Source organism: Enoplosus armatus, chromosome 3 (assembly GCF_043641665.1).
Source record: "Enoplosus armatus isolate fEnoArm2 chromosome 3, fEnoArm2.hap1, whole genome shotgun sequence".
Taxonomy (NCBI): Eukaryota; Metazoa; Chordata; class Actinopteri; order Centrarchiformes; family Enoplosidae; genus Enoplosus; species Enoplosus armatus.
In genome coordinates, this window is record NC_092182.1 from 8159995 (window position 1) to 8186061 (window position 26067).

The 26067-nt window shown below is 40.7% G+C and overlaps 2 protein-coding genes across 4 annotated transcripts; both read left to right on the forward strand.

Moving 5' to 3' along the window:
- Positions 1-3165: 3165 nt before the first annotated feature.
- LOC139283471 (globoside alpha-1,3-N-acetylgalactosaminyltransferase 1-like) lies at positions 3166-5785 on the forward strand. Its single transcript, XM_070903485.1, has 3 exons — positions 3166-3199; positions 4265-4327; positions 4655-5785. The coding sequence occupies exons 1-3, from the start codon at positions 3166-3168 to the stop codon at positions 5608-5610; spliced, it is 1053 nt and encodes a 350-aa protein (XP_070759586.1). The 3' UTR covers positions 5611-5785.
- A 4917-nt stretch (positions 5786-10702) lies between these two features.
- ell2 (elongation factor for RNA polymerase II 2) lies at positions 10703-24427 on the forward strand. 3 transcript variants are annotated; one of them, XM_070902658.1, is made up of 14 exons: positions 10703-10876; positions 13992-14039; positions 14981-15105; positions 15219-15382; positions 18498-18757; positions 19264-19388; positions 20051-20123; positions 20209-20542; positions 20615-20877; positions 21631-21673; positions 22746-22818; positions 23291-23462; positions 24068-24112; positions 24195-24427. In XM_070902658.1, exons 1-14 carry the CDS (start codon positions 10703-10705, stop codon positions 24309-24311), a joined length of 2016 nt encoding a protein of 671 aa, XP_070758759.1. In that variant the 3' UTR covers positions 24312-24427. The 3 variants fall into 3 exon arrangements, with proteins under 3 accessions (XP_070758759.1, XP_070758757.1, XP_070758758.1); XM_070902656.1 differs by lacking the exon at positions 21631-21673 and having other exon boundaries at positions 20209-20902; XM_070902657.1 differs by lacking the exon at positions 21631-21673 and having other exon boundaries at positions 20209-20902; positions 22755-22818.
- Positions 24428-26067: the final 1640 nt, after the last annotated feature.

Sequence of the window (26067 nt, forward strand, 5' to 3'; positions counted from 1 at the left end):
CATTTGCCAATCACTCTTCATTAATTAAGCCTTTCATTCAGTCATGCAAAATTTCCAGTCAAAACGAGGACTTGTTTAGAGCCTCTTTGCTCCAAACTGCATCTCCATGTAGTGAAAGTGAAAGCATTTAAATCCTAAGAAAGGAGGGGCAGGCCTAGTCTCTCTTCTCTTCACTGCCTGCTCAAGCATGCCACCTTTAGAATCTAAGTTTTGTATTAGTATCTATATATATTATCTATATATTATACAAAGACAATGATTGTAATATGGTTTGACAGCTAAAAAAATCCCGTTTCTATTTGTATTTTGCCATTTTCCATGAGCCCTACATAGTTTATTTTCAATACATTTATTATTATGGGACACCTACTCACTTTATTCACTTTAGAGGACAAACTGATCCTTGTAAAAAAAAAACTGACATAAAGTAATTAAATTAGAGTCAGCATACATTCAAAATGAAACGAAATTGTTAAATTGATCAGAAATGTTTGAACTGTGTTGACAAAAGATTTATTCTCAGGGTGTCAACAAAGCTCAAGAGAGCGACAGAATCATATTCTGGACTCTTCTAAGTATTAAGAGAAGCATAGAGAGTGTGAAAGATTGTAATACTATAAAAGTATGCAGACGAGACTATACAGTTGTACCAATACTCTATTCAAAAAGTAGAAAACATGACCAACCTCTACTCTGGTGATAATGGTTGACAGATGGGGAGTCTTTCAGTTGGAGTAGCGACACATTCAAAGTGGAAAAATAACTTCTTCTTGTGCAATTTGTTTAATTTTGTATAAGTACAATGCTGCATTAAATGAAATATTTTTCTAAGGATCCTCATAGTTTATGGAAATAATATATACAGTATCAAACCCTTGAACAGTTTATTTTCTTGTGGCATAGTTCACTCAATAACTGCAAAGTCAACTACAAATGAACACTGCCAAAATCTTTGCTGTCAAAAAAGCTTCTGTGTATTCCAGTGAATGTGCAAATGGCTAACATGTTGTTTGTTCATCATCTGCAATATGCCAACTCCAGACAGTTCCTTGAATCTTGGACAGATTACTAATATTACTTTTCTGGTATTATTTGTTTGGTATTAATGGACCTATCACACTTCAGAAGCTGACCAGAGGCTGTGTAGAATAGGGGCTCTGCACCCGCAACCTTCAAGCACATTCATCTTGAACGCCTTAATATATCCTGCAACAAATGTGCATACTCATCTCCACATGGTGTAGATCAATTTGCAGATGCTAGTGTAAGTGTTTATGACATGAATCCTCTATGCAGAGTCTCTATCCTCCACCTTGTAACTGCCTGCCCCGCTTCTCTGCCAACAAGGTGACAGGAAAAAGAAGATGTTTGGGACAACGCTTCACACGCACCCTGTAATTTATCCATTCTTCAGTGTGGCCCGTGCTGTTTTCTTTATGTTTTTGTTTTGGGACTGATGCTTCAGTCCAAAGTTGTTACACAAACCAATATTATGTTGCAATTTCTGTATGGATGTACAAAAATATAGATGAGATTTATCGTAATAAACTGCAAAGTGACCTCTTGAGTCCGTTTGAGTCTCTGACAGCGTACAGCAATTCTGGGAGTTGATATTAGCTGTGACTAAAGCAACAACCTGTGGTGGATGAATGAGAACATAGGGCTTGGTGATCATTCAAATTAATCTGATTCATTTATTCATTATAATATAAAAAAGGTTATTTTGTCAAGATAAATCAAGCAGTGGGTGCAGATGAATTAGTGAGCTGACTTTCAGCTTCTGTCTGTCCTGAAGCTTAAACTGGATTTGTGGTGCTGACAGTCCATATCTCTATTACCCATGTATTAAGCCATGCTAGCAGCAAGGCTCTATGGATGGCAATGTCGGTCTGTCGTTTGGTTGATCCACCACTTAAGTCCAGACTGAAATATCTCAACAACCAGCGAATGACATTTTGTACAGACATGCAAGTTGAGTGTGCATGTCAGCTTTTCAAGTGGTCAGTCGTGTTTTTGTTTTCAGTCCTTCTGCGTTACTGCAGAAAATAATCATTTAAATTCATGAATCATCCCCAAAGCTTGAAAAAAATGGAGATTTTGATAATTGGCCATATATCCCCTAATGAAACACTTAAAGTTAGAAAATGAAACAGAACACTCACAGTCACTCAAACACACACGAAAACTCATCACACAGAGTTCAGCAGCTAGATGATAGAGATCCCTTTGAGGGCTTTTTATTCATCTTCTATTTTATTCATAAAATACATATCTTTGACATCATGTCTGTCCCAGATTGTCTTCCAATATCCTTTTTGATAATAATTTTACATGGAATCTTGCTTCATACGAGATGTGATACCTCTTTAAAGTATGCTGTCTCCTTATGTGTACTGTTGAAATGCAATAGCTTCTTCTATTGTATTTCCTATTATACGTCACCACCTTGTGGACAGAAAGAATACAACACCCTGCAGGCGTGAACTTAAGCCTGGTTTATAATGCAGTATTATTATGTCTGTCTACTTCCTACTGACTCTCCTCAGTACAGGATAATGAAACACTTAAGATGTGTAAACATTTCCTGTAGGGAGAATGAATTTGAGTAAAATATGAGCATTTATTGAGGTTCTCCCAAGAGTTCTTGAGTGACTACCCATTGTCTAATGTTTATCGTCATTCCTCCAACATGAGTAGGAGGGAAGAATTGTCACTGTATGTGTCATTTTACATTTTCATTATTTTCTTTCATTCTCTGTCTCTTATCTTCCACTCCTCAGTTCCTCCCATTTGCCCAGATTCCCCACACATCTGGTTGCTTTGTTTTTTCTCCAAAATTGAATACTGCAAAAGCCTGAGGGGGAAAGCGAAGGGGGTGGAAGCGAGAGAGAAGATATGAGAAGAAAAAGGGAGTGGAAAATATTATAAAAGCAAGGAGAGGGGGCAGGGTAAGAAAATAATCGCTGGCGGAAAAACAGTGAGTTGAACAGTACATTTCAAGGAAGAGACAGAGTGAGCAGTAGAGAAACAGAGAGAGAGAGAGAGAGAGAGAGAGAGAGAGAGAGAGAGAGAGAGAGAGAGAGACAGAGATTTATTTTGTGGGCAAAAATAGTTGCCTCGGCCTCAGACAAAGGTTTGTGTGTTTATCCACCAGCAGGTCACAGTATGGCGCTGTTCCCGTTCTGCAAGACGCCCACAGGTCAGTACAACCTCAGCCACCGCTCCACCTCTCCTGCTCGTGTCATATCTGGTTGTTTTCCCCTCACTTGTCATTGATTTTGTGACCGTTGTACATGCGCAGTTAAAGCTGAGTAGCTTTAAAGGCAAGGAGATTTGGACTGAGCCAGACGGGATGAAGTGCAAACACTGAAGCTTTTCTCAGAGGTTAATCTGACCCTGACAATATGTCCAGCAAGGCAAAATATGTTGATGATTAATTCAAAAACTTTTGCGCATTTGTCCTAAACCTCTTGGCTGGCAAAAGAGCATGCATATGAGGGGAACGTGGAGAACATGAAGATAAACATCTACATTCACTCACATGTGCTTCTACTTAGCTTCTATCTCATGCAATCACGTGTAACTTTTGGGTCAATACCAAACTCTTTTCATAAATCTCAAACATTCATCAGCCCAGTCTGCTTTCTGGTATATTTCTCTTTTGCTCGCCATCTCATGCACAGTTGTAGACGACATGGTTTTGCTGTGTTGTATATCCCAGTTGTCACTGCTTGTTCTATTGATACATCTCTTCTTTCTTATCTTGTCTTTTTACTAAACTTCCTCAAAATCAGCACAGGACGTGATTCTCTCATTGTATGTCAAGAGTTAACCAGAATCCTTTAAGATCTTAATATTTGAGTAAAATTTGAATTCTAATCAATTAAAGCACGTATAAAAATGTCACATGCATGTTAATGTCTTGTGTTTACATTGTATGGACTACTACCTCACATATACATACATTTTACTGCATCGTCCACATTATGTGGCCTACATAAATATCAAGTAAGTTTTATCTTAATGCCTTAATCTTAAATATGCTTTAAAGATTACATTATTTGAGTAAGCGCAGGTTGCTACACTTCCAAAGGGAGATATTCATTCAGCAACACATTCTTTTCATTCCTATGAGCTTGGCCATTTTTAACTGTCAGGGTTTAAAGGGACATTTGTAAGTCTACTGTGCTTACTGGAAGAGTATAGCGACCTGCACTGGTTTCAATTAACTGCATGTACATCTGTGTGTTTGTCCTTCAAACAGGACCAGTCAGAGTGACCAGAATACAACTGGTCCTGTACTGTTTTCTCCTGTCTCTTATCATATGTAAGTGTACACAACACTTTGTGCCGGGACACCAAATGCACATGGACAAATCTGCTTGAGGGACAGTAAATGTAAAATAAAACCTTGTTGTTTGGACTGCATGCTAAGTAGATCCTGTCCCATTCAGAAAGGTCTATTTTTTGTATGTTGTCTTGACTGTGACAGATTATAATATTCCAGAAACAGACGCATTGCGAAAGTTAAAAAGTGGTTTAAGTAAGGTCAGTTGTGATCAATTGGATGACTCGTGTACTTAACAAAAACTACAATTTCTCACACAGAAAAAGTGTTGAATTAAAAAGAAAAAACATGTTTCGCCCCCCCCAGACTTCCTCCATGGACGTAAAGCTGCTGTCAGAGTGGAGTCACCTCATCCTATCTTTCATGTCTTGGGAATGGACAGGGCAAGAGTAATGACAGACATGACAGTTGTCAAGGCAGTGGCGCCACAAACTCCTCCGGAGACACCATGGGGTGCTCCTTTAGTGTGGGGTGACAGCCGTAACTCGGCTTGGCGTAGGTCTAAATTCGCACAACGGGAAATCCGTACAGGTCTGCTGGCGCTCGTGGTGGGAACGTACGCCCAGTTTGTCCGACGTTTCCTCTCTTCAGCTGAAACCCACTTTCTCCCTGGTCAGATGGTCACCTACTACATTCTCACAGACAGTCCTCGTTCTCTGGATCCCCCCATCAAGTTGGGCCCCAAACGACAGCTGAAGGTGCTTCCCATTGCAGAGCTGCCCGGGTGGGACAGGTTGGCCCATCGCCGGATGGCCCTGCTTGCTGATGCCATCAGAAATTCAGTCGGCAGCGAGGTTGAATACATCTTTTGTGCTGACATCGATCAGGAGTTTGTGGCTCCCGTGGGAGAGGAAATCTTTGGAGACCTGGTGGCCACATTGCACCCAGATCTCTATGGGATGCCACGAAATGCATTTCCATACGAAGTCGAAGAAGTCTCATCAGCTTGCGTGGAGGAGGATGAAGGAGACTACTACTACACCTCTGAGTTGTACGGTGGGTTGGTTTCTGAGATGTACAGACTGGCTCGAGCCTGTTCTTTGCTCATTCTGCAGGACCAGGCTAATGGGGTAATGGCCAGGGGCCTCGAGGAGAGCTACCTGAACCGCTACCTGATCGACCACAGGCCGACCTGTGTGCTGTCACCAGAGTACAGCTGGTGGGACTCAGCCCTGGCTGCTGATGTGCCTGTACAGAGGCTAGTCTCCTTGGGAAGGCAATGTGCTTTCGATAACGAGAAGCGAAAGGAGAATAAATGTTGAATAATTTAAAAGGAAGGACAGGAGGGTTCTGCTGGCTGAACCCCTTGAAGTAACTCACTCCCACATGAAGAACTATTGTTGTTATGACAAGACAGGAGATGAAGAGAAAGCCCATATTCCAATCATCTTTATTCAATGTATTATTCATACTTTTCATAACATTTTCTGTTCTATTAGCCAAAGAATGTAGCCTGCAATCATGCAGAAGCAAATTGCACAATCTGCTCTCAATTAAACACCCATTTGTGTGAACAGTGTCTCTGCGTGCCTGCTATCTCTTCCACAGCAGACAAAAAAAAAAGAAATTGACCTGTCTCTTTAAACGAAGCACTGTCCTCTCCATTAATGTCAGCCTCGGAGATACTGCTCCAGTGGCTTTGTGGTCAGCAGCGATAAGAGTCAACAGTGTAAGTGCACACTTTCCCCACAGTGGCCAATCATTAACTGGAAGAGCTGCTGTTTCAAGGTCTTTAAATACCAGGTGGGGGGAAAATGGATACAACGGGATGCTGTTTCTCCAGGTGATACGTGTATAGAAGCTACCATGTTTAAGCTTCAGCAAAAGCTAAATTAGTTTTGAAATCAGTGATCAGGATGTATAGAAGTAATCATTAAAAACTGTTATTTTCCCACTCTATGACCTGGAGTAAAAGATAATCTCAAAAGACCTGCTGTTGGTAGTTGTTAATGTTGTCTGTGAGTCTGCCTCTCTCTTTCTCCCACACACACAAACACACAAACATGCTCCCACATCTCACACTCTGCTTTCTCTTCCTTGTGTGCTGTGTTTTAATGGGAGGGTTAAACAGCAGCAGATGGCTTTTTCTCACTGCCAACAGAATCTGTCCTCAGGGCCAGATCGCCACGTGGAGTGAAGTTGGAGGTAAACTTCAGATAATCCTCTGAAACTAATTCTCAAATATTCTTTTTACTCTTTTACTTTACACTGCTTGCCACACAGGTGTGTTCACGTGGGACCATTGTCAGTATTCACATGTAAATTCAGATTATTAAATTCTATTCAAATCTAATTCTAAATAGCCTAATATGTTGTAGCTTTCTGTCTCATAACACCCTGCTTCCACATACCATCATATTGCACAATATGATCTACAGATGCTCCTAAACATGTAGTTTTGTTATGAATGCCTCCATCACCTATTTATAAAGGCTTTTTTTACATAGGCTACCTGATCCATGCTGAGTACCCCTTTTCATGCAATAATGCAAAGCAGTTTAAAGAATTATTGGTTTTAATCCCTGTCATGTGGGTCACTGGTGGTCAAGGAGCCTATTGGCAGCAACACAACCTGAGGCAGAGGAAGAGGCACCATAGAAATCCTTAACATAAAAACCTTTACGCATATAAGCCTGTTTCTATGATTATCAACTATCAAATCTTAACATGTTGAAAGAAAACAGATATAAATCAAAAAGACAACATATTATTGACAGCCCCTGGCCATTAGCTGCCATGCTAACACTATGGCATTCGCAGACGGCAAATACTTACAGTAATTTATGGCCGACTACGTTAGCAAAGCAGTTTTAACCCATAAGAACCCATGGTGACACCAGTGTAACACACACTTCAAAGGCCCTAGAATCTTCCTTATACAGGTTTGTGCTTGATCTTAACTCATTAAGTCCCTAAGCGACATATACAAAACATCCTGGTGTGGTGGTCATGTCACAGTCATATGACTGTGACAGGTCGGGACCTTTTCAAAATGGTGGTGTGACATGTAAACACAAGTGAAGGAAGCAACTCATTTCAAAAAGCCTGTATGTTGATACTAAAGGTAAGTTAAAACCCATTTAACGATTCTAATGTTGATATATATTGTTAAAATGCAAATAAAAATGCAAATTTGTGTTATTAAGCAGTAAAAACTGACATGTTGACTTATTTTCAAATGCAGAATAAATTTACCATAAACGCCCAATGTAACGTACATGTAACATCACAGATCTTTGACATTAAGGGGTAGTATAAAAAAAACCCATCATCAATGTGGTCCACTTGGCCTGTGGTGTATTCCCCATAATTTTCCTTTGAGGGGAAATGGGTCTGGGTTCTTATGGGTTAATTGCCAAACAGATGCGTAGCCATATGGTGGGGTGGATTTCCAACAGTACAGTGGTGAAGGATGAGGTTATTCTGATTATTCCATACTATAATACTATAAACGTTGATGTTTTATACAATGAACACATGAAAAGCTTTTATCCTTTATCTACATTCACAAATACATACACATTTATATTCAAACCAAGAGGCAATTTGGAGTCTTCACCTCACCTGTCCTGCATGTGTTTGTACTGAAGGAAGAAGCTGCAGCATCTGGATAAAATCCAACCCAGGATGTTGCTGTGAGGCAACAGTGCTAGCTAATGAGCCACTGTGCCACTGCCATGCCTGCTTATTAGTGTCAATTACAGGTCACTTACAGGTAAGTTAAACTGCTGGAGACTTTTTGATGACTGTGCAATTACTCAGTCACGAGCAGGTGTTTATCATTTAATTCCCCTTTACTTTAGTTGCGTCTAACTATGTTACAGGATTGTACATATTTAACATATCAAGGTGAACTTTAATATTGAACAAATTCAGTTCTCTACTTCCTCTATATCCATTATTTGTTTCTTATCTGCTACATCTACCCCACATCTAAATGCAGAGATACTTTAAGTAGTTTAATTAATATCCCAACAAGCCAAGATAAGTTATATAGTGTGACGTCAGTAAGCATCTGACTTTTCAAGCTGCCACTGAATGACATGGTTTCGGACTAGCATGAATGTGTTCAGTCCATATCTCTACGACAAAAGTTGTCCATAATGTGCATGGGATGTTTTAAAACAGACTTATTGTGCAAACACAGTTCCACATTGCTTCTTGGCCCAACAGAAACACCTGAACATATAACCAGACAGTTTACCTCTTTAGTACGAAAGATAAACAGTTGATGTTCATCAGAGCTTCTTTTTATTCACATTTACATCACTGCATAAAGAAGCTTTGAATATTTACAATGAGGATAAAGACTAGGCTTTAGTGATTTTAGTGGGTGTGGGAAGCTCTGCTTGTCGGAGCTTACTTCAATAACAGTATAGTAAAGGATCATTGAGGAGGAGAAATTCAATTCTGAAAAATACCCCAACAACTTTACATGTAAACCCTTTGATCTAGCAACAGAAAGGGGGCTTCTTTATCACTGTTACTGTTTTCAAGCGCCAGGCTCCAGTCCCTAAAACATGTGCTTCTGATTAGCACCAAAATCGGAGCCTGACCAAATAATACACCTATTAATGATTAACCTCAGACATTCAGAATTGCTTGTAAGGTAGAAGAATATCCCTGGTATTACACAGAACTGTGACGAATAATTTAGCAAAAAAATAGTATGGAGAGACAAATAAGCTTGTAGTATTTCCTCTCGGTTGAACAAAAAGTGAAACAATAAATTTAGCCATAGCAAACTGGTCATACAATTAAGTAAGAACGTCACAGTTAAGTAATCCAGTCTTCCTGTTTAATGTTCAGCTTTAAACAAAGTGTGTATGACTTTAACGTATTCTTCACACTGGGTCACTCTTCAGCTTCCATCAGGTGACACCTTCAGGGCTTCTGTAAACACTGAAGCTCTAAGAGTCCTATCCACCCCAAAGGATTTATTTAATTGTTTGCACAGCAGGCAGCCTATCAAGCAAACCAGAGCAACCCTGGAATTAAACAGACTTAGCATTTCAAATTTGCATGTATTTAATCCAAGACAAGGAACTACATAGGAAATGTAACACTCTGAGGCAAAGTTGTCAACCCAGTCAGGGTTGTGTTCAACAACTGTTGAGTAGATGAAGAGTACAATCGATGACGGTGATCACGGCATTGAATGTTGTTTCAGACTTTACATTCTGCACATGTATTAATCTTTAAATTGACTGCATATCTGTGTGGGGATATTATTTTGAGAAATAGGGAGAACTCATTTCTTGATGGGTTAATGTGCAAGAAGTCACCAATGTGTGTGTGTGTGTGTGTGTGTGTGTGAGAGAGAGAGAGAGACTCATCAGGGGGATGGGTGGGGTGAAGAGTTTTGGTAATCTGCTGGATTCACACAGGCCTTTCCCCACCCTGCCCGAGGCTACTCCACACCAAAACATGCTGCCCTAATCACCAGGTCAAGGGGACTGACACTGGGAGATAGTGGAGGCGCAGCTCACACTTGTGCCCATTGTGCTGATGTCACATTATATCATTAAAGGAACCACATGAAAGGTGATTATAGGCCAACATATAGTTGTTCACAAATTAGTTGGCTGTCAAAAAAATGTCCTAGCTGTCATATTATGCTAATTTACCCAGTATGGATGTATATCGTTCCAAATGTAGTTAAAATACAAGGTCAAAAGCATACTGCTTGGTTTTACTATTGAGCACTGCTCATAAGTTTATTCACCTCACTGTGTGCTTGTTGTGTTATTTTGAGAAACAGGAAGAATGTGTGCATAAGGTTTTTAATGTGTTCAGGTCAAGTAAAGGTAAAGTAGTTCACAATTTTATGGTACATGTATTTAGATTATACTGACATTTGTTACAATGCCTGCTAAACTGACAACTTGAACATAACTGAGTTTACGCTGCAGTGTAGTCTACAAAAGCTACCTTTAACAGTTCCAGTAGGCTAGAATTAGTTCTACCATGTCAGCAAAACTCAGCAGGCAGAGGCAGTATTGCCTAGAGGTAACTACGTGTGTGTTTGAGAGAGAGGCTATGGGCTTACAGAGAAAGGGAAGCTAGTTACTAGAATCGTTCCTCTTATAAGACTTTAAAAGACCAAGCAGTCTTGGTTCTGTAAATGGAAAGCAAAACCTAGTTTATAAGTAAACCAAATCATGGTGCCCGTCTTATGCACAATAATATATTCTAAAGCACAATAATACATGCTATACTGTAAGTTCACTGCGCTTGGAAAGTGAAAAACTAACAAGCTAACAAGTCAGGACCAATCCTCTACTGTCAGCCCTTTAGGCAGCAGCTGTAGTCCCTCCCCGGGCCAGAGTGAGCACAGGGAGCCTGGGCTGCTAAATGCTCCAGCCTCAAAGGGACGATGGTGGAGGGCTGGTAAAGATGGCGGCGCTCTCCGAGGATGGGAGGTACGGATTAAATTGTGGCCAACAGAGCGCAGACAGAGTCACCGTATTGCACGTCAAATTGACCGAGACAGCACTGAGAGCGATAGAGAGCCATCAAAATTGTATGGTAAGTGAAACGGTCGTTTATTTCAGTTAAAATGAGCTAAGACTGTCGGGCTGACACAGCTCGTCTCCGCTGGGAAGCCCAACTGCCACGCACAGCTAAAGCTACAAAGTTAGCTAAGCTGTTGACAGAGCGAGTTTCTGCTTGGTTTTTTTTTAATTACATTAGTCTTGTGTCATTAAATGAATCAAACGAAGAAGGTAAATGAGGCTTTGGCCTTATGTTCTGGCCAGGTTTTATGAACTGACAAATGTTATTTAACCTAGAAAACCTGTTGGTAAAGTTAGATACTCTGATTAGCCAACGTTAGCTCTAACGCTACGTTAGTCTGAACCCCCAGTGCTGGGCTGGCCAGACAAGTCCATTTTTTTTCTTGCCAAATTAATGTTACTTTGACCAAATTAGTAAAGCGGTAATTTCATGTCGACGAATACACTCGTCAGCAGACACGTTTCGTAAACTGAGAGTTTAACATAAAAGCTTAAACTTAGTTAACTAACACGAACTTTCATTCGACGATGTCGTATTTGCGTCAGTGGCAGGGTGGAAAGACACCGATAAATAAAGGCTAATGTAACTTGATAACAAGTTAAACTAGTGGCGTTTCAAGCATGTCGGTGACTGGTCAGCTTAACGTTACCATATGGTTAGACGTTTCAGCTAGTTAGAAAACGTTACACCTGGCAGGGATATGAAGCTCATAGCCAGGCTCTTACCTCTATAGCTATTTAACTTAATAATAAAAACGTTGTAATCAAACGAGCTGCCATACAGTAGCTACAGGATGTATATGAGCTTTAAGTGCCTTAAAGGTTTACACCGGGCAAATATTTAATTTAATTTGGGCTTGTTTGCCAAATTGCTGAGTTTTTTTTTTTTTTGTTGCATACTCCCATTCACGTCAAGTTGCATGAGAAGAGTAGGCCAGCAGTTACAAAAATATGGTATCAGATAGCAATAAAACATGAAAGAAAAAGATAATAGGATAATTGCTCTTGCTCATTTTGCTCAAAATACAATTTATTCATGTACTTATTTTAGCTCTCAACAAACTACCTCATCAAAAGGTGCTGCATTTCACCCCTGAGCTTGACACTTCCAGTCATGGAGAAGCTTTTGAAACTCAGTGTGCTAATGGGGCACTGCATACCTGTGCAGATTAAATATAAATTGTTAATCTTGAACTGTATAAATGGTGTAATCTTGTTGAGGTGCTACACAGGTGAACTAATCTGGAGAGACCTCTGCAGTCTTGGGTTGCAGAGGCCTGAAGCCAAGTTACCTGATCGAAACTCTGCCAACAACAACGCTGTTGCATAACACACACAGGCCTGGCCGAGGTCTCCACTCAGGGCTGATGCACTGTAGCTTAGCATGGGGCTGTAGTGTTCAGAGGTCTCTGTGACTGCTTTTTATGGCACATGGTGTGTGTGTGTGTGTGTGTGTATGCATGCATGCCACACACTACTCACACCCCTGTATGTGAAACTTCTGCTCGCTTTCACCCCTGTATAATAAGGAGAGGGTGTTTTGAAATGTAGATAAATCGCACAATTTCAAATGATTATTTAGTCCATTTCTGACAACTGACAAACCGAGTCATCACTACGTTGAATGAATTCTTTTGTGACAGCCCATGCTACAACCTTATTGGATGTGGTAATGTGGGTCTGTGCGCTGCATTGAACGGCAGCCTGCCATCTCTTGCTGACTGAGCAGCCAAAACTGCCTGCTTTTTGTTTCTCTCTCCCTCTCAGTAATGTGTGTTGTAGCTCAACCAGTCATCGAACTATGGAAGCTGGCTATCTTTGTCTTTCTGTGGTGATGTGAAATGTGATCAGAACTGTGTGTGTGAGTGAGTTTATGGATAGTGGGGGAGGGAGACAGTCAGTGGCTTGGAGTAGCTTAGCTTTAACAACCATGACATGGTTCTTTCAGTCTGAAAAACAATGATCTGCATCTAGCTTCATGTGTGAGTTAGGAAGCATATTTTAATGTCCAGGAATGCAGAGAAGCTGTTGCTGATAAAATGCACATTCCACAAGTTAACGCAACAAGTCTATGATCTAGCCAACTGGTTGATCTGTTGGCTTCAGCTGTGTGAGTGAGTCCTGTGCTTTCCTGTCCTAACCTATACTGCACCAAATAAGCCACTGCATATTTGTGGCTGTCAACTCCGTTTCAAGTAGCCACCAACACAAAACAAAGACATTTCAAAAATATCCTTTTCAAAATAGCCGCTGTATTTGAGTGTCGTCCAAGTTCCAATGTTTGTGTTCGGATAAAAGCAAACAGTTTTACCTACCACCTACCTCTTTACCACTTAAAAAGAAGATGCAGGCTAAGTTGACTCACATGGTTTCTCTGTAGATTTAAACTTAAGAGCTCAGAGACACAGAGCTGAATGTTGGCAATCAGTGGACCGTTTTTTAAGCAAAAGTGACAAACATTCCCCAGCTAAGCCTCCTAAATGTGAGGATTTGCTGCTTTTTTGTTTTATGTGATCATAAACTATATATCTTATATCTTTAAGTTTTAGGCTGGTTGTCAGACAAAACAAGCAATTTGACATCACCTTGGGCTTTAGAAAATTGTGATGGGAATTTTTTAAACCACTTTTTTATGACATTTTATTGACCAAAAAAATTGTAAATTAATTTATCAAATAATCTCCTGATTAATCAATGCCCTGCAGCCCTGCATCAGAGATATTCTTAATTCCTATTCTTGGCATAACACAACACTGTTAACAGATTCACAGTTTACAGATTACTGCCCAGTTATTTTCTCTCACAAGCACAGAAGGCATTTGCATGTCAGCTGGCTGTCGGCTACAGTCTCCACGTGTTTAAGTGCAACTTTTGACAGACGATGTAAGGCGAGTGTTTTATCAGTCAGTGGTAGGTATGGGGTATGCTTGGTGTGACAGGCCCCTAAGGCTCTGCTGTTTCTACAACCAAATGTTTAAGTCAAATAGTATAACATGTTCTGCAGGTTCTAGACCAGTATTTTCTTAATTTGACATGGTAGCTGTTCTTTATTTACCCAACTGTTATTGCTCTCCCAATAGTCCTTTCCGTTTGGTAAGGGTTAAAACGTTGATTCTCTTCACTTTCAGAATGTACCTTCTTCGCGGCCAACAATACAATTCAAGGGACTCCAAGGGGTAAGTACTTTTGTCCCCCTTTTAAATTAGGGGTCAGATGAGTGATCGTGTCCCATATTGTGAATTCCCGTTGTGGAATAAACAAAACCCATGCTCTGTTTCAGGTTGTTTGCGGCAAGCTTAATTTTGCATCCATTAATGACAAGTGATTTCTGTACTACTTTGTTCATTCGTTCAGTTAAAGTTTTTACTGAGTTGTATTCATTATTCACTGAAACACCCCCACATGAGTGTCAATTAAACCACTGACTCTTTCTGACTTGGTTTGGTTAATCAGCTACTCAAGTACTCCTCAGTTTACACTTATCTTTGGCACCGGTGTTGGGCCCATTCAGGATTATACACTAATCATTGTATAAGAATACAGTGCAAAATAGGCAACAAGACAGAGCTCAGAAGATGGAAAAGTTATTATTATTATTATATTGGAATAGATGTTTTTTTTATTTGATATTGTCATTACACAATGTATATGTAGTGTATTTTTAAAGCTAGTGTTGGTGTGGTAATTAATTTAGGATTGGTAATATCAGATGTCTCCTACGCAAACTGTCTGCTGAACTGTTCAGAGAGGCACAAACTAATTTCAGACCCTTCTGAAGTCAATAAACACTGTTTTGCACTGCTTGTAGTCCATGATGCACATGACTCACATACAGCCTCTCCTTAGCTGCTGAGACCTCAGCGACCTTCCTTTCTCATGCTAGCTCCCATGTTGATCACATCAAAGCCCATAGCTCAGATGTATGTGTGCATACACAGACACTGAACTGTAAGAAGACACAGGCAAGGTTTGAGTTGGGTAAAAGCATATGGCAGTTTTATAATGACAAATTGAGCACTTGTATTTGAGTATCCATCTGGCCTCATTTAATTATGTCACTCAGATGTGAATGGATACCATAAGTTGTTATTCTCCATTTTTGTGTGAATTTTTACAGCGCATTAAAATTCCCAAGACCAATTCCTCCTCTGACACCTTCCACAATTTTGATTTCTACCTGTCTAATGTGGGCAAGGACAACCCTCAGGGAAGCTTTGACTGCATCCATCAGTATGTGTCAAGGTAATTGTAATCACTGGTCAGCTGAATCAACTGTTACTGTCTTACCACACATTGCTAGAAGGTAATCCCTCTCTGCCTCACATTTCTTTCTCATGCTCCCTCTTTGTCTGCAGCTCAGGGGCCTCACACCTGGCATTGTTGGCAACGGTACAGGACAAGGTCACAGTATGCGCCACGAATGACTCCTACCAGGTGACCCGGGAACGCATGACCCAGGCCGCGGAGGACACACGTGAACGTGGGACCAAAGTCATCAAGCCTGGGGGCCAGTACAGAGGTAAGGCCCTCGCTACAGCCTCATGTCTGCACCTGCCACAGTCGGATGCCAGGTTGGATCCCCGGACACCAGCATTGCTTTACGTCCTATCAACGCCTCTCCTCTCTTTTCAAACTTGGCCTCTTTTGAGAGACTGAATGGAGTCATTCTGTCAGCTTTCACCTATTCAAAGCCATTATTGTGACTGACTAAGCCATTTTGCCGTCTCAGTCTTTTCCAGATTAGCAGTCTGACTGATAAGGGCCAAAGGTGGCAGGTGAAGCTATTTCTGTTTTATTGATACATAGTCTGCCAAAATGATACACAAAGTGTCACAGTACAGGCACTAAGTGCTGCTTGTGTTTAGAACCTGTAACTTGCAACCATTTAGGACTTACTTTTCATGTTTCCCTTAAACTTAATGAACGTAAACGCGTGCAGACCATTTTCCTGTCCACTGAGCCAGGCGGTGCCTGGATTTGAGTTACACAAGCTGAACAGAAAAAGTAATCTTTGATAATCTAATTTGGCCTGTCACTCTATCCAGCCTTACTCGTATGTCTTATCCAACTCGGAGCAGGTAGGGCGAGGGATGTGCAACTAAACAACTTGCTGTTGTAATGTCTCATGCAGAATGTGTTTTTGTTTTTTTTTGCCTTCCTGCCTTCCTCCCTTATTTCCAGCATCTGTTTTTTAGTTTTAGCAGAAACTTGTACGACTCCCACTGACATAACAAACACAGGCTGAAGGCACAGACAAACACCAACTGCCAGACAGGAAAGACAAGCCCACACATTGCTGAGGTGTATATACCTGCTCACAATGAATGACAGTGTTGTGATTTGATTTTTCTTTTTTTTCAGGCCAAGATAATATGTTAAAGATGAAATATAGATAAGATGATAAAAATCAGCATGCCAGTAAAGGAAAATACAAAGGAAGCCTCACTCATATGGAAATGTGTTGGCCATCGAAGAACAAACCACAGAGCAACACTGGATGCAAAATATTTTTATGGTTTGCATTGATCACTACTATGGATGTATATATTATATAATTAAGTTAATAGGTTACCATTAATTAAAACAGATTGGTATTATAGGGCACCAATAGAAATGGAGGTACTGTCAGCATTGGTCCAGACTCATGGGTTAAAGAAAGTTGTTTTACCCACATTCAAAATGCATTAAACCAAAATATGTACCACTTATTTGTTTCTCTCCTCTGGCTGGTTTGAAAACAACAGCAGCTCCAAGGATTTTGCTTAGTTCTTCAAAATGTTTATCTTTTATCATTTTTTAAAATGTCCATTAAGCAGTATAACAGTGGTAGCCTAAATGCACAGTGTAGAAGAATTCTGGTGAGACATGAAAGTGAAATGTTACGTTATTTGGATATGTACTAATGCATAAAAACAATGCTCAGCAGAGCCTCTACTATAGAGACAGGTGACAGGTGTCTCAATGTAACGTTCTTTAATAAACAGCTTATCTGACATTGTCAACATAATTATGAGTGGTAAATATATAATTTAAGCATTCTGATTAAGAAAACAAATCATACATAAAACTGATGTGTTATAGATCATTCCATTTTTTTTAATTTAACAATGCAACCTCTAGATACTCCATCTAATGACTCATTTGCCATTTTATTTCTGTATTTGCTTGAGTGATAGGATGACCTCATCAAACAAGTGTGCCCTAGTGTGTTCTACAAAAACAATGCATACTTGTACTCCTAACAAGCTTGAATAGAGTCATTTCTTAGCCACGATACAAAGCAGATTGAGCCATCTTCATAGTCAAAACTAGTTTGTAAGATTTAAGCCCTTCCTTTGGTTAAACCAGAATCAAAAGTCTAGCTCAGTCCTCATGTTCTGCGAGAGTTAAACCTCCTCAGGCCAGAGTTTTTCTGGGCCCTGGGGATACATATGCGCACACTGGCCCAGATAGAAACTGGGAAACGAGAGGAGCAGCAGAGAAAAGGGGTGGGACAGGAGCTTGTAGCAGCTGGTTTGGAGTGAGCAACCTATTTACAAATGCAAAAGGGGCTTTTACGTTCTTATTTTCACAGGCTGTTAATTTCAGGTAATAGTCAGTAACTTGTGTTTTTATCTTTATCTTTGTTTGTAGCCTGTATCTTTTAATGAGGGCTGCACACGCCTTGTCATTTCAAATGCAGTGGAATTTAGTGTTCTAAGTTGCTATACTCTTGTTCTGTATAAGTTCTCTATGTACAGAGTGATTATTTCTGATGGAAAAAACTTCATTACATAAGCTTTTCACCTGCAGCCATCTCTCATTGGCCTGTTAGACAACGCAAAGTGTGTAAGCATACACCTCCTCACATTGCTCCTAGTCTCTGCTTTTTGACAAGGAGGGAGGGAGTTTTTCCCGTCTCTTCCTCTCTCTAACCTTAATCTCTTAAAGAGCTTTAGAATTTCATAATGACCATGAAGCGGTAAAGGGGAATGTGCAGGCTGCCTGACTACGCACATGGCTCAGCAACACGGACAAGAGGTGTCTTGGGTTCTAATCAGAGACTCTCTCAAATCAGTTTTCCAAACTAGTCTAAGATGATACAGAGAACTGAAGTCCAGTATACAGTGTAGTTTAGTAGACCGACTCTCTGATTGCATGCATTGACATTAGCACAGTTTGGACTTCCTTGCTTCAAAAACTGAAATTAAGTTAGTTATTGGCACCACAAAAGCACTTTTTTGTTTGTTTGTTGTTTTTTCTTACATATGAGCAACACTCATAATTTCACCTTGTGTGAAACTTTTTAGATTCAGTTCCCATGGTTAATTTGAAATTGTGTTTAACTTTTAACTCCCTCAGTCTATCAAATATTCCTGGTATGTTTCATTGACACTTTTTGGTCCTAGCTCATTGGCTTCTATTCAAGCATGCAGGGTTTGTGGCTGTCTGAAACTAAAAGCAAAGGAGACATTTTATCTGCTTTTGAGGTTGGTGCCACAGATTGAAGGGTGGAATCAAACTCCACATGTCCTTAAGTTCTCATTTGGATTGGGGGTGGTGGTGTTTGTTGGTACATATGAGACCTGCTTCAGTAAGAACTTCCCTGCAGAGAAGAAGAGACTTTTAACATCGTCTTTGCCTTCTGTCTCTAGGAAAGCAAGTCCATATCCGTAAGCCGGCGCTATCAGCTCCAGATGTGGTCCCAGAGCGCAAGCGCTCCACACCCATCAACCCAGCCAACACTATTCGTAAGTGCCTTTCCAATAACCCAGTGTCCCAGCGACTGTTCCGGGACCGCATCATACACCTGCTGGCGTTGAGGTCCTACAAGAAGCTGGAAGTGCTTGCCCGTTTGCAGCGGGACGGTATCAACCAGAAGGACCGAAACTCATTGGGGACCACCCTGCAACAGGTACTGTAAGGTGTTTGTGTTTTGTGTTTTTTTTTAAATGCTATAATATGCCTTGTTAATATTGAGACAGTAACTTAAAATGGAAGTGAATCCAGCAGTAATAACGTTTGTTTTTACAAAAGCTGATATTTAGGTATTTCACACTAAGACCTGTGCTTTACAAGTGTCCAATTTGATCCCAAACACTCCCTTACCCTTCTTAAACGTGAGATCAAGGTACACAAATCTGCCTGAGGAAATCCGGATCACAGCATAAAGGCTTCATTCACTCTGACAGGAAACAAGCCACTTAATCGTTAAACATTATTTGCATGCACAGATGTTTAGCCAGCAGAGGAAATCTGAAGTTTCTGTACATACTTCTCATACTGTCATAATTTCATTTTTAACTGTGTGTGTGTGTGTGTGTGTGTGTGTGTGTGTGTGTGTGTGTGTGTGTGTGTGTGTGTGTGTGTGTGTGTGTGTGTGTGTGTGTGTGCGCGTGCGCGTGCGCGTGCGCTAAACAGGTGGCAAACCTGAACCCCAAAGACAACACATACTCACTGAAGGACTTTATTTATCGTGATGTCCAGCGAGACTGGCCTGGCTACTCTGAGGATGAGAAGTCCCAGGTTGACCGGATCCTGGCTCGGTACAGAAACTGCCTATTAGGCGTTTTTAATTTCACTTTCAACTTCAATACATTATTACTTCAACTAATAAAGCATTTGCATTTTAGGCTGTTTAACTACACTTAAGTGTAAGTGGTAGCCCACCCCCTGAGGGCTGAAGGTGGCTGTTATTACAGTTGGGCCTTATTGTATACTACAGTGACTGTTGTCAGACTGAATTGTTAGTTACAGTGGATCCCAATGTTTGTTTTTAATCTTTTAATGAGTACATTTTCTTGCTCAGAGTGGTCTGTGTGGAAAACTTGCCATCATTGGGCCACATTGTAACTGACATTAACTAAAGCTGTTGTGCTCTATGAAGGACAAAACTGGCAACTTCTAATTGAAACTTTTCAATTCTTCGGATAAAATGGCTTGTAGGTAGATAGCTGAAAGAACAGTTAGAAGGTTTTTACAGATTTTGAGAAAATGAATTTTCAAGGATTGACTGTGAAAATAATAACTTCCTGTGTATTACATGAGCAGTGAGTTTAAAATAAGAACACTGCAAATAAGTGCTTTAATAGAAGGGTGATTTGTTCAGTAGGTCTGAGTGTAATGATAGTTGAGCGCTGAATCCTAATGTGTCCTTTCTTTTCTGTTACATCATTCCTCTCTGACACATCTGTCCTTTCTTTAACAGCAAATTAGGTCTTCCTACTGAGACCCTCTCATCAAGCAGTTCTCCCAAAGACAGTGTCCCCACGTCCCCTCAGGTATCTGAACAAGTACACACTAACACACACAGCCCCACAGTGAAGTATAAAATGTTTCAGCTAAATTCTGGGTGTTTTCTTTTAGAAGCGCCAGCCAGATTTTGACTTCATCGATCCATTGGCACCCAAGAAAGCCCGCATCTCCCACCTCAGCAATCGAGGGCCAGCCGCATCTTCATCCTCCTCCTCCTCTGACCGCCGTGAGGACGAGGGCAGCCCCAGTTCCAAACGCTTGTCCCTACCTTCCAATGTCACCTCGGGCCCTCCCACCCACCTCCCCATCTCGTCCCACCCTCCCGCACCCTCTCACCAGCAGCCCAGCCCAGCCTCCAACTCTAACTCACCCAGCACCCCAGAGGGCTGTGGCACCCAGGACCTGCCCATGGACCAGAGTTCCTCCTGCAGAGACCCTTCACCCAGCCCCTTCTCATCCGATAGGACCCTGCAGGACCGCTACCGGCACCCTGTCCCTGTCCCCGTCCCCAGACCAGCCGCCTCCCCCAGCCCTCTTCCTCCCCCTCCTCCTTGTACCTCTCTCACAGTTACCTCCACCGTCATCACCAGCCCTCCCTTGTCCAGCAGTACCAACAAGAAGTTTAAAAAGAAATCCAAGAAGCACAAAGAGAAGGATCGAGAGAGGGAGAAAGGGAAACGTACGGAAAGAGGCAGCAGAAGTCCTCCTAATGTAGCAGAGCAGGCGGAAGAGACTCGTAGAGCCAAAAAGAGGCGCAGTGCCGAGGAAGAGAGCAGAGAAGTTATCGACAAGAATCCTCACAAAGGTGCGTTTCTGTCTTATTCTCTGCATCACTGAACCAAATGTTTCAAAAACTGAAAGGGCCATACCAGTTTTTTTTATTGCATGTTTGGCCCATTTACAGCTCTACACACACACCTAAAATTACTATCAAACATTTTCCAGCTTGCACATCACATTTTTATATTTTATATTTAAATGCTTTGCTCTCATTCATTTCACTTATTACTTGGCTTATTTATACTGATCAATTACTTCATCAGTGTGTGGTAATTTAGTTGAGGGGACATCTTTAAAGATTATTAATTTGTTTTATATTAACACTGAATTAGATTAACTACATGTAATGGAAAAGGGGTTGTTCATTGTGTCGAACCCACAGAGAATTAACCGCAGTATTTGGAAGCATTGTACCTCGTGTAGTTAATTGTTTTGACATTTCCATAACAGCAGACAAGTGTTATTGGCAAATGAGCTTTGATAAACGCACTGAACGCTGCTTGTCCATCACATAGCACATAGATGAAGTTGATGACTAGCTGTTGAAGAGAGTCAAACATCTAGCTGCTCAGGACTTGGTGGGGACCAAACCAAGAACATATGTGTAATGGACATGTCGCAGTATGAAAAGCACAGGAGTAAATGATTAAATTAATGATGGCTGAATTCCATTTTGCTGCTTCACTTTCTGGGTCCTGGTATTGTTCATGCTGGCTCACTGTCACGGCTCACTCAGACACTTGAATAAAACAGTCATTGTTAGTGTTATTAGTAACACCTGTCTGCTGGGACAAAGGCCTATGGGATGAAAATATTGCTTTTTTCGCCAACATGTTAGCCACAAACATTTTAAATGGCTGTAATATGTCAGGCTCTGTCAGCTTGTTTTGGAGTTCTTCTGCCCCCCTTTGGTCATAAATCAATTAAAGCAGCTTTAATGTTAAGAAAAGTCTTGTAGGAGTACTCCCGTCACCTGCTATTATGTGGGAAAGTCAAACCAAGATGTCAAATGGCAAACAGACTTACGTAAAAAGGGTGAGGAGGCTTTGTCTCCATATATTTTAAAGCTAAACCAAGCAAAAGAAATGTTCTGATAATTTGACAGCAAAATTCCTGTCCAGTATTACAACATGGTTTGTTAGTGTCGCCATGTTTAAAAGTATTATTGATACGTCAGAGGATAAGCAGAGATGTTCACATTCTCAAAGCCAAACATGTAAAAAAAAAAAATGTTGTCATGTAATACAGTGTAATTAAAAACCATGGCAAAGCAAAAATACAGTTAAATCCAGCTTGAGTCCGACTCTGCTTCATTGTGAGTGTGTGTTGTGTCCTCTGTCCATGCTTCCAGCCAGTTTATCTTTCAGACTTTGGATTGTTGATCACCATGTTTCAGTATTTATCTCTGTACTGTCTCTTACAGCCAACCACATACGGTTTGATTGCACTGATGCTCTGGATGTTGTCTGAACATGCTGTGTGTTGCAGTCTTTCACAACAATATGCTAATGCCAGGTTTAATAACTGCTAATAAGTCAGGAGCTCTTATGTTTTTGATGTATGTTATGTATTTTCAGTACAAGTATGCATCATTTACTGTTTACCTTTTTGAGTGTCAGCATATTTGGTGAAAATAGCTGACGCCACCACTGTGTCAAAGAAAATGGATTAAAGAAATGTATCTGAAAATGTAAATAGCCACTTTAAAAGGCCTTTGAGGCTCACTTAAAAATGAATGACACTGCATTTTGTATTTTTGGCTTTGTTAACCATGCTGCAAAATACAGTCCTCCATCCTTTGATTGTTGATTTGAATGTTTTATGGATTATCAGTATTTACATTCTTGCGCTTTCCTCTTTCTCCTCAGACTCTTCAGATAAAGAGAAGCCAGTCCAATCCACTGAATTCTCCTCCACAATTGAGATGCCTGACTATGTAGTGTGAGTAACCTTGACATACCTCGACGTTTCCCATTTTCCCACAGCATGACCCCCTTTTAACTTTCAGGTCTCTCATTTCACAGTATGAAACATTTACGATATCATTAAACAGGGCGTTAAGAGCAGACGCAAGCTTGAGAATTAGGACACAGGAAATGCAGCAATAAACAGAGTGCTTTATTTGTGCAGTCTGGCATTCTTCTTTCATCGCTGTACTAGGACTGTCACTTTCCATTTCATTGGTAACAAGTGCAGGGAACATGTTATCCATTGCATAAATAGAGAGGGTTAACAGGATTCCCATCTTTACTGTGTACTCAAAACAAGGACAGTTGGGGGAAAGTCTGCTCATGGTGGAGTGCTGGTTTTGGTCTTGCACGTGACAAAACATTTTTTTCTGAAATTATCATTTTACACATGTAACCATTTTCGGAAGAATCATTAAGCTAAATGTCCTTTCCTGTGTTTACAGGAAGTACACGCCACTGGTGTCCATGGACCAGCGACAAAGCTACAAGAATGACTTCAATGCAGAGTACGATGAGTATCGCCTGCTGCACGCCCGTGTGGAGAACATCACCCACCGCTTTACCCAGCTGGACTCCCAGTGCCGGAAGCTGGCACCTGGCACCAAAGAATACCAGGTCACATCAGACAACATGAATATACTGTGCTTATGTTGATGTTGTCGTTTTCACATTCCACTTTCTTAACTGAAGATGTCACCTTAGACGGCATATTCCATCATTGCCATGAACTCTCAGGAAAGGTAGCTGGTTAAAGTCATTATATTAGTTGCAGATTGTGACTGTGAATGGACCAGAATCATAGGATTACAGAAGAAGTATCATTGAGTCTCCATAGTGGTGACTGATAATACAAAGTACAGATAATGAAGCTCTATGTGAGGACTTTTTCGTAGTAATATTAACTTGTGTTGTAGTTGACTTCTACTGAATGTAACGAAGCATTTGGCTTAAGACTGTTCGGAATTGCCTATTAGTACACTGGTGCAACGCAGGAAGTGATGTGTGTTTTAGTTTATAATTAACAGAAATTATTAGTGTGCTTAACATTACACATCTTTCCCTTCATCCACTGAGATCTGCAGCTACCAGGCAGCACATATTTGTTCACTGTTTAAGATCACATACAGCTTTTAAAGTTTTGATTTCGGTGTAAGCCATATAGCGTTCACAACATTTTCACCCAACATTAAAAGTGATCTTTTTTATTTTTAATTTTACAGAAGGTGCAAGAAGAAGTCTTGAAAGAGTACAAAAAGATGAAACAAGTGAGTAATTGTTTTGTTTTTTGTTGAACAGAGCAGGAGGGATGACAGCAGGAGTCTGATATGGTGTGCGTTTGTTTTACAGCACAGCCCCAACTACCACGAGGAGAAGCAGCGCTGCGAGTACCTGCACAACAAGTTGGCCCACATCAAGCGGCTAATAGCTGATTTTGACCAGTGCAGAGCCCAGGCCTGGTGCTGAGAGCACAGCACACCACATCGTCACTAATCAGTATTGAGAACGGAGTGTCGAACCAGGAGGGGGTGTCCAACTGGCTGTTATTTATTAACACCCCTTCAGTTACTGCCTCCACAACAGCCCCCCACCAACCTCTCTCCCTTCCCATTTGCTTTTCACATCATCCTCCTTCATTCCTTCCTTCTTTTCTGATCTTTTGATTCCACTGGCTTCAATGTTGCCTGCAATCTTGAACATCTCACTTTGACTTTACCCCCTTCTTTTGCTTTCTCTGTGTGTTTTTTTTTTTTTTTTTTTTGTCCTCAATGAGCTCCTGTGGATTTTCATACCACTGGACCAGTGGAAGGGGCTGCCTGCATGTGTGAAGGGGTTTGGGGGGGAAAAACTTCAACTCTTCTAACCTTTGAAGGACTTTATCTTCAGGCAAAAAAAGAACAAAAAAAAGTATTTTTGAGCATCAGAGAAAATATTAACATTTATTTAAGTAAAAAAAAAAAAAAGAGGGAGATCTATTTATTTTGGGACTCGTAGTGCAAAAGAGGAGTCCGCAGATGATATATTGTTTAAGTTTTGTTTAAAACAATGCAAAAAAATTACCGCGGGCCTTATGTGTTTTGACTTTGTGAAGCCATTTTGCACGCAAGATCCATTATGTCATCTCATTTGGCAAAGATTTCTCTCCTGCCTCATTTCCTTTCTTTTCATAAGAACTGTACTGGATGACTTTGCTTCAACGCGTTGCTGAGTTTGAGGCTGAGGAGGACGGAAATGAGACAGGCCGGTAGAAATCACTTGAGCTGTTTGAGAAGCAACTACAGTATGTGTGCATGGATTGTAAATTTAGTTGTAATGGCGACGTGGGGTGGGGTAACTAAAGGAGTATGATCCCCCGTCAATAGGGGGCAATATTCCCTGCACCAACAGTGTTTAGTGTTCACGGTGCATTATGGGTGCCTTAAGGTGTTTACACTCTGAAACGTCGAGTTGGGCCGACCCTTAGGGTCCACAGGCCACACAAAGGAACTATAACTGCCTGGAAACAGGTTGTGTGTGTATGTGTGTGTGCATGTTGGAGTGGTGGAGGAAGGAAGGGATGTTAAGTCTGGAAGGAGTGTTACAAATTGTATGAGTGTGTGTGAGTTTGTATGGTTGTGCATTATGTGGAGTGACAGGTGAAAGAAAAACATAGAAATGTGGAGAAAAAAGTGAGAAATATGAAAAACAACAAAAAAAAGCTGCTATAGTGTTTGACCAGCCAGAGCACTCAGGATCAACCTGGCTGGAGTAACAGTACCTGATCTTAATTGAAGAGATATAGAAGATCCTTAATTTTTCCAGAATGGTTCATCTCTAGACCCTGGACAGGACTATGCCCACCTCCCCAGCTTTATCCCGAGGCAAACAGTCTGTGTTTTTTTGTTTTAGAAAGAAGCAAAAACGTGTCATCCACCAGAGGACAAATCTGTATCATGATGTCAAATGTATGATTCTCAGTTTGAGTTCTGCAGAGCAGTGAAAGGTTTCAGAGTAGTATTCTTCTTTTTTCTTTTTTTTTTTTCTTTAACATTGATACCGATTTAGTTCAATGGATGGATGGATGGCTTCTATGAAAAGTCTTTATTTCAACAAGGGAAAAATTGTTTACAAACCTGTGTTAGATTGTTTGCCAAAAAATTAAATACTTTTCTGGTACTGCATCCCTGGAGTAAAATGTCTGATTGGGGCTTACTTTGAGAAGACATTAATACTGAAATATGTG

Excerpts from the sequence above, each read along its gene's own strand:
- LOC139283471 (XM_070903485.1), top strand. The coding sequence starts at position 3,166 with ATGGCGCTGTTCCCGTTCTGCAAGACGCCCACAG. Across the intron at positions 3,200-4,264 it reads GTTCTGCAAGACGCCCACAG|GACCAGTCAGAGTGACCAGA; the intron begins GTCAGTACAACC and ends TCCTTCAAACAG. Across the intron at positions 4,328-4,654 it reads TCTCCTGTCTCTTATCATAT|ACTTCCTCCATGGACGTAAA; the intron begins GTAAGTGTACAC and ends CGCCCCCCCCAG.
- ell2 (XM_070902656.1), top strand. The coding sequence starts at position 10,703 with ATGCTCCAGCCTCAAAGGGACGATGGTGGAGGGCTGGTAAAGATGGCG. Across the intron at positions 15,106-15,218 it reads ATCCATCAGTATGTGTCAAG|CTCAGGGGCCTCACACCTGG; the intron begins GTAATTGTAATC and ends CTTTGTCTGCAG. Across the intron at positions 22,819-23,290 it reads GAGATGCCTGACTATGTAGT|GAAGTACACGCCACTGGTGT; the intron begins GTGAGTAACCTT and ends CTGTGTTTACAG.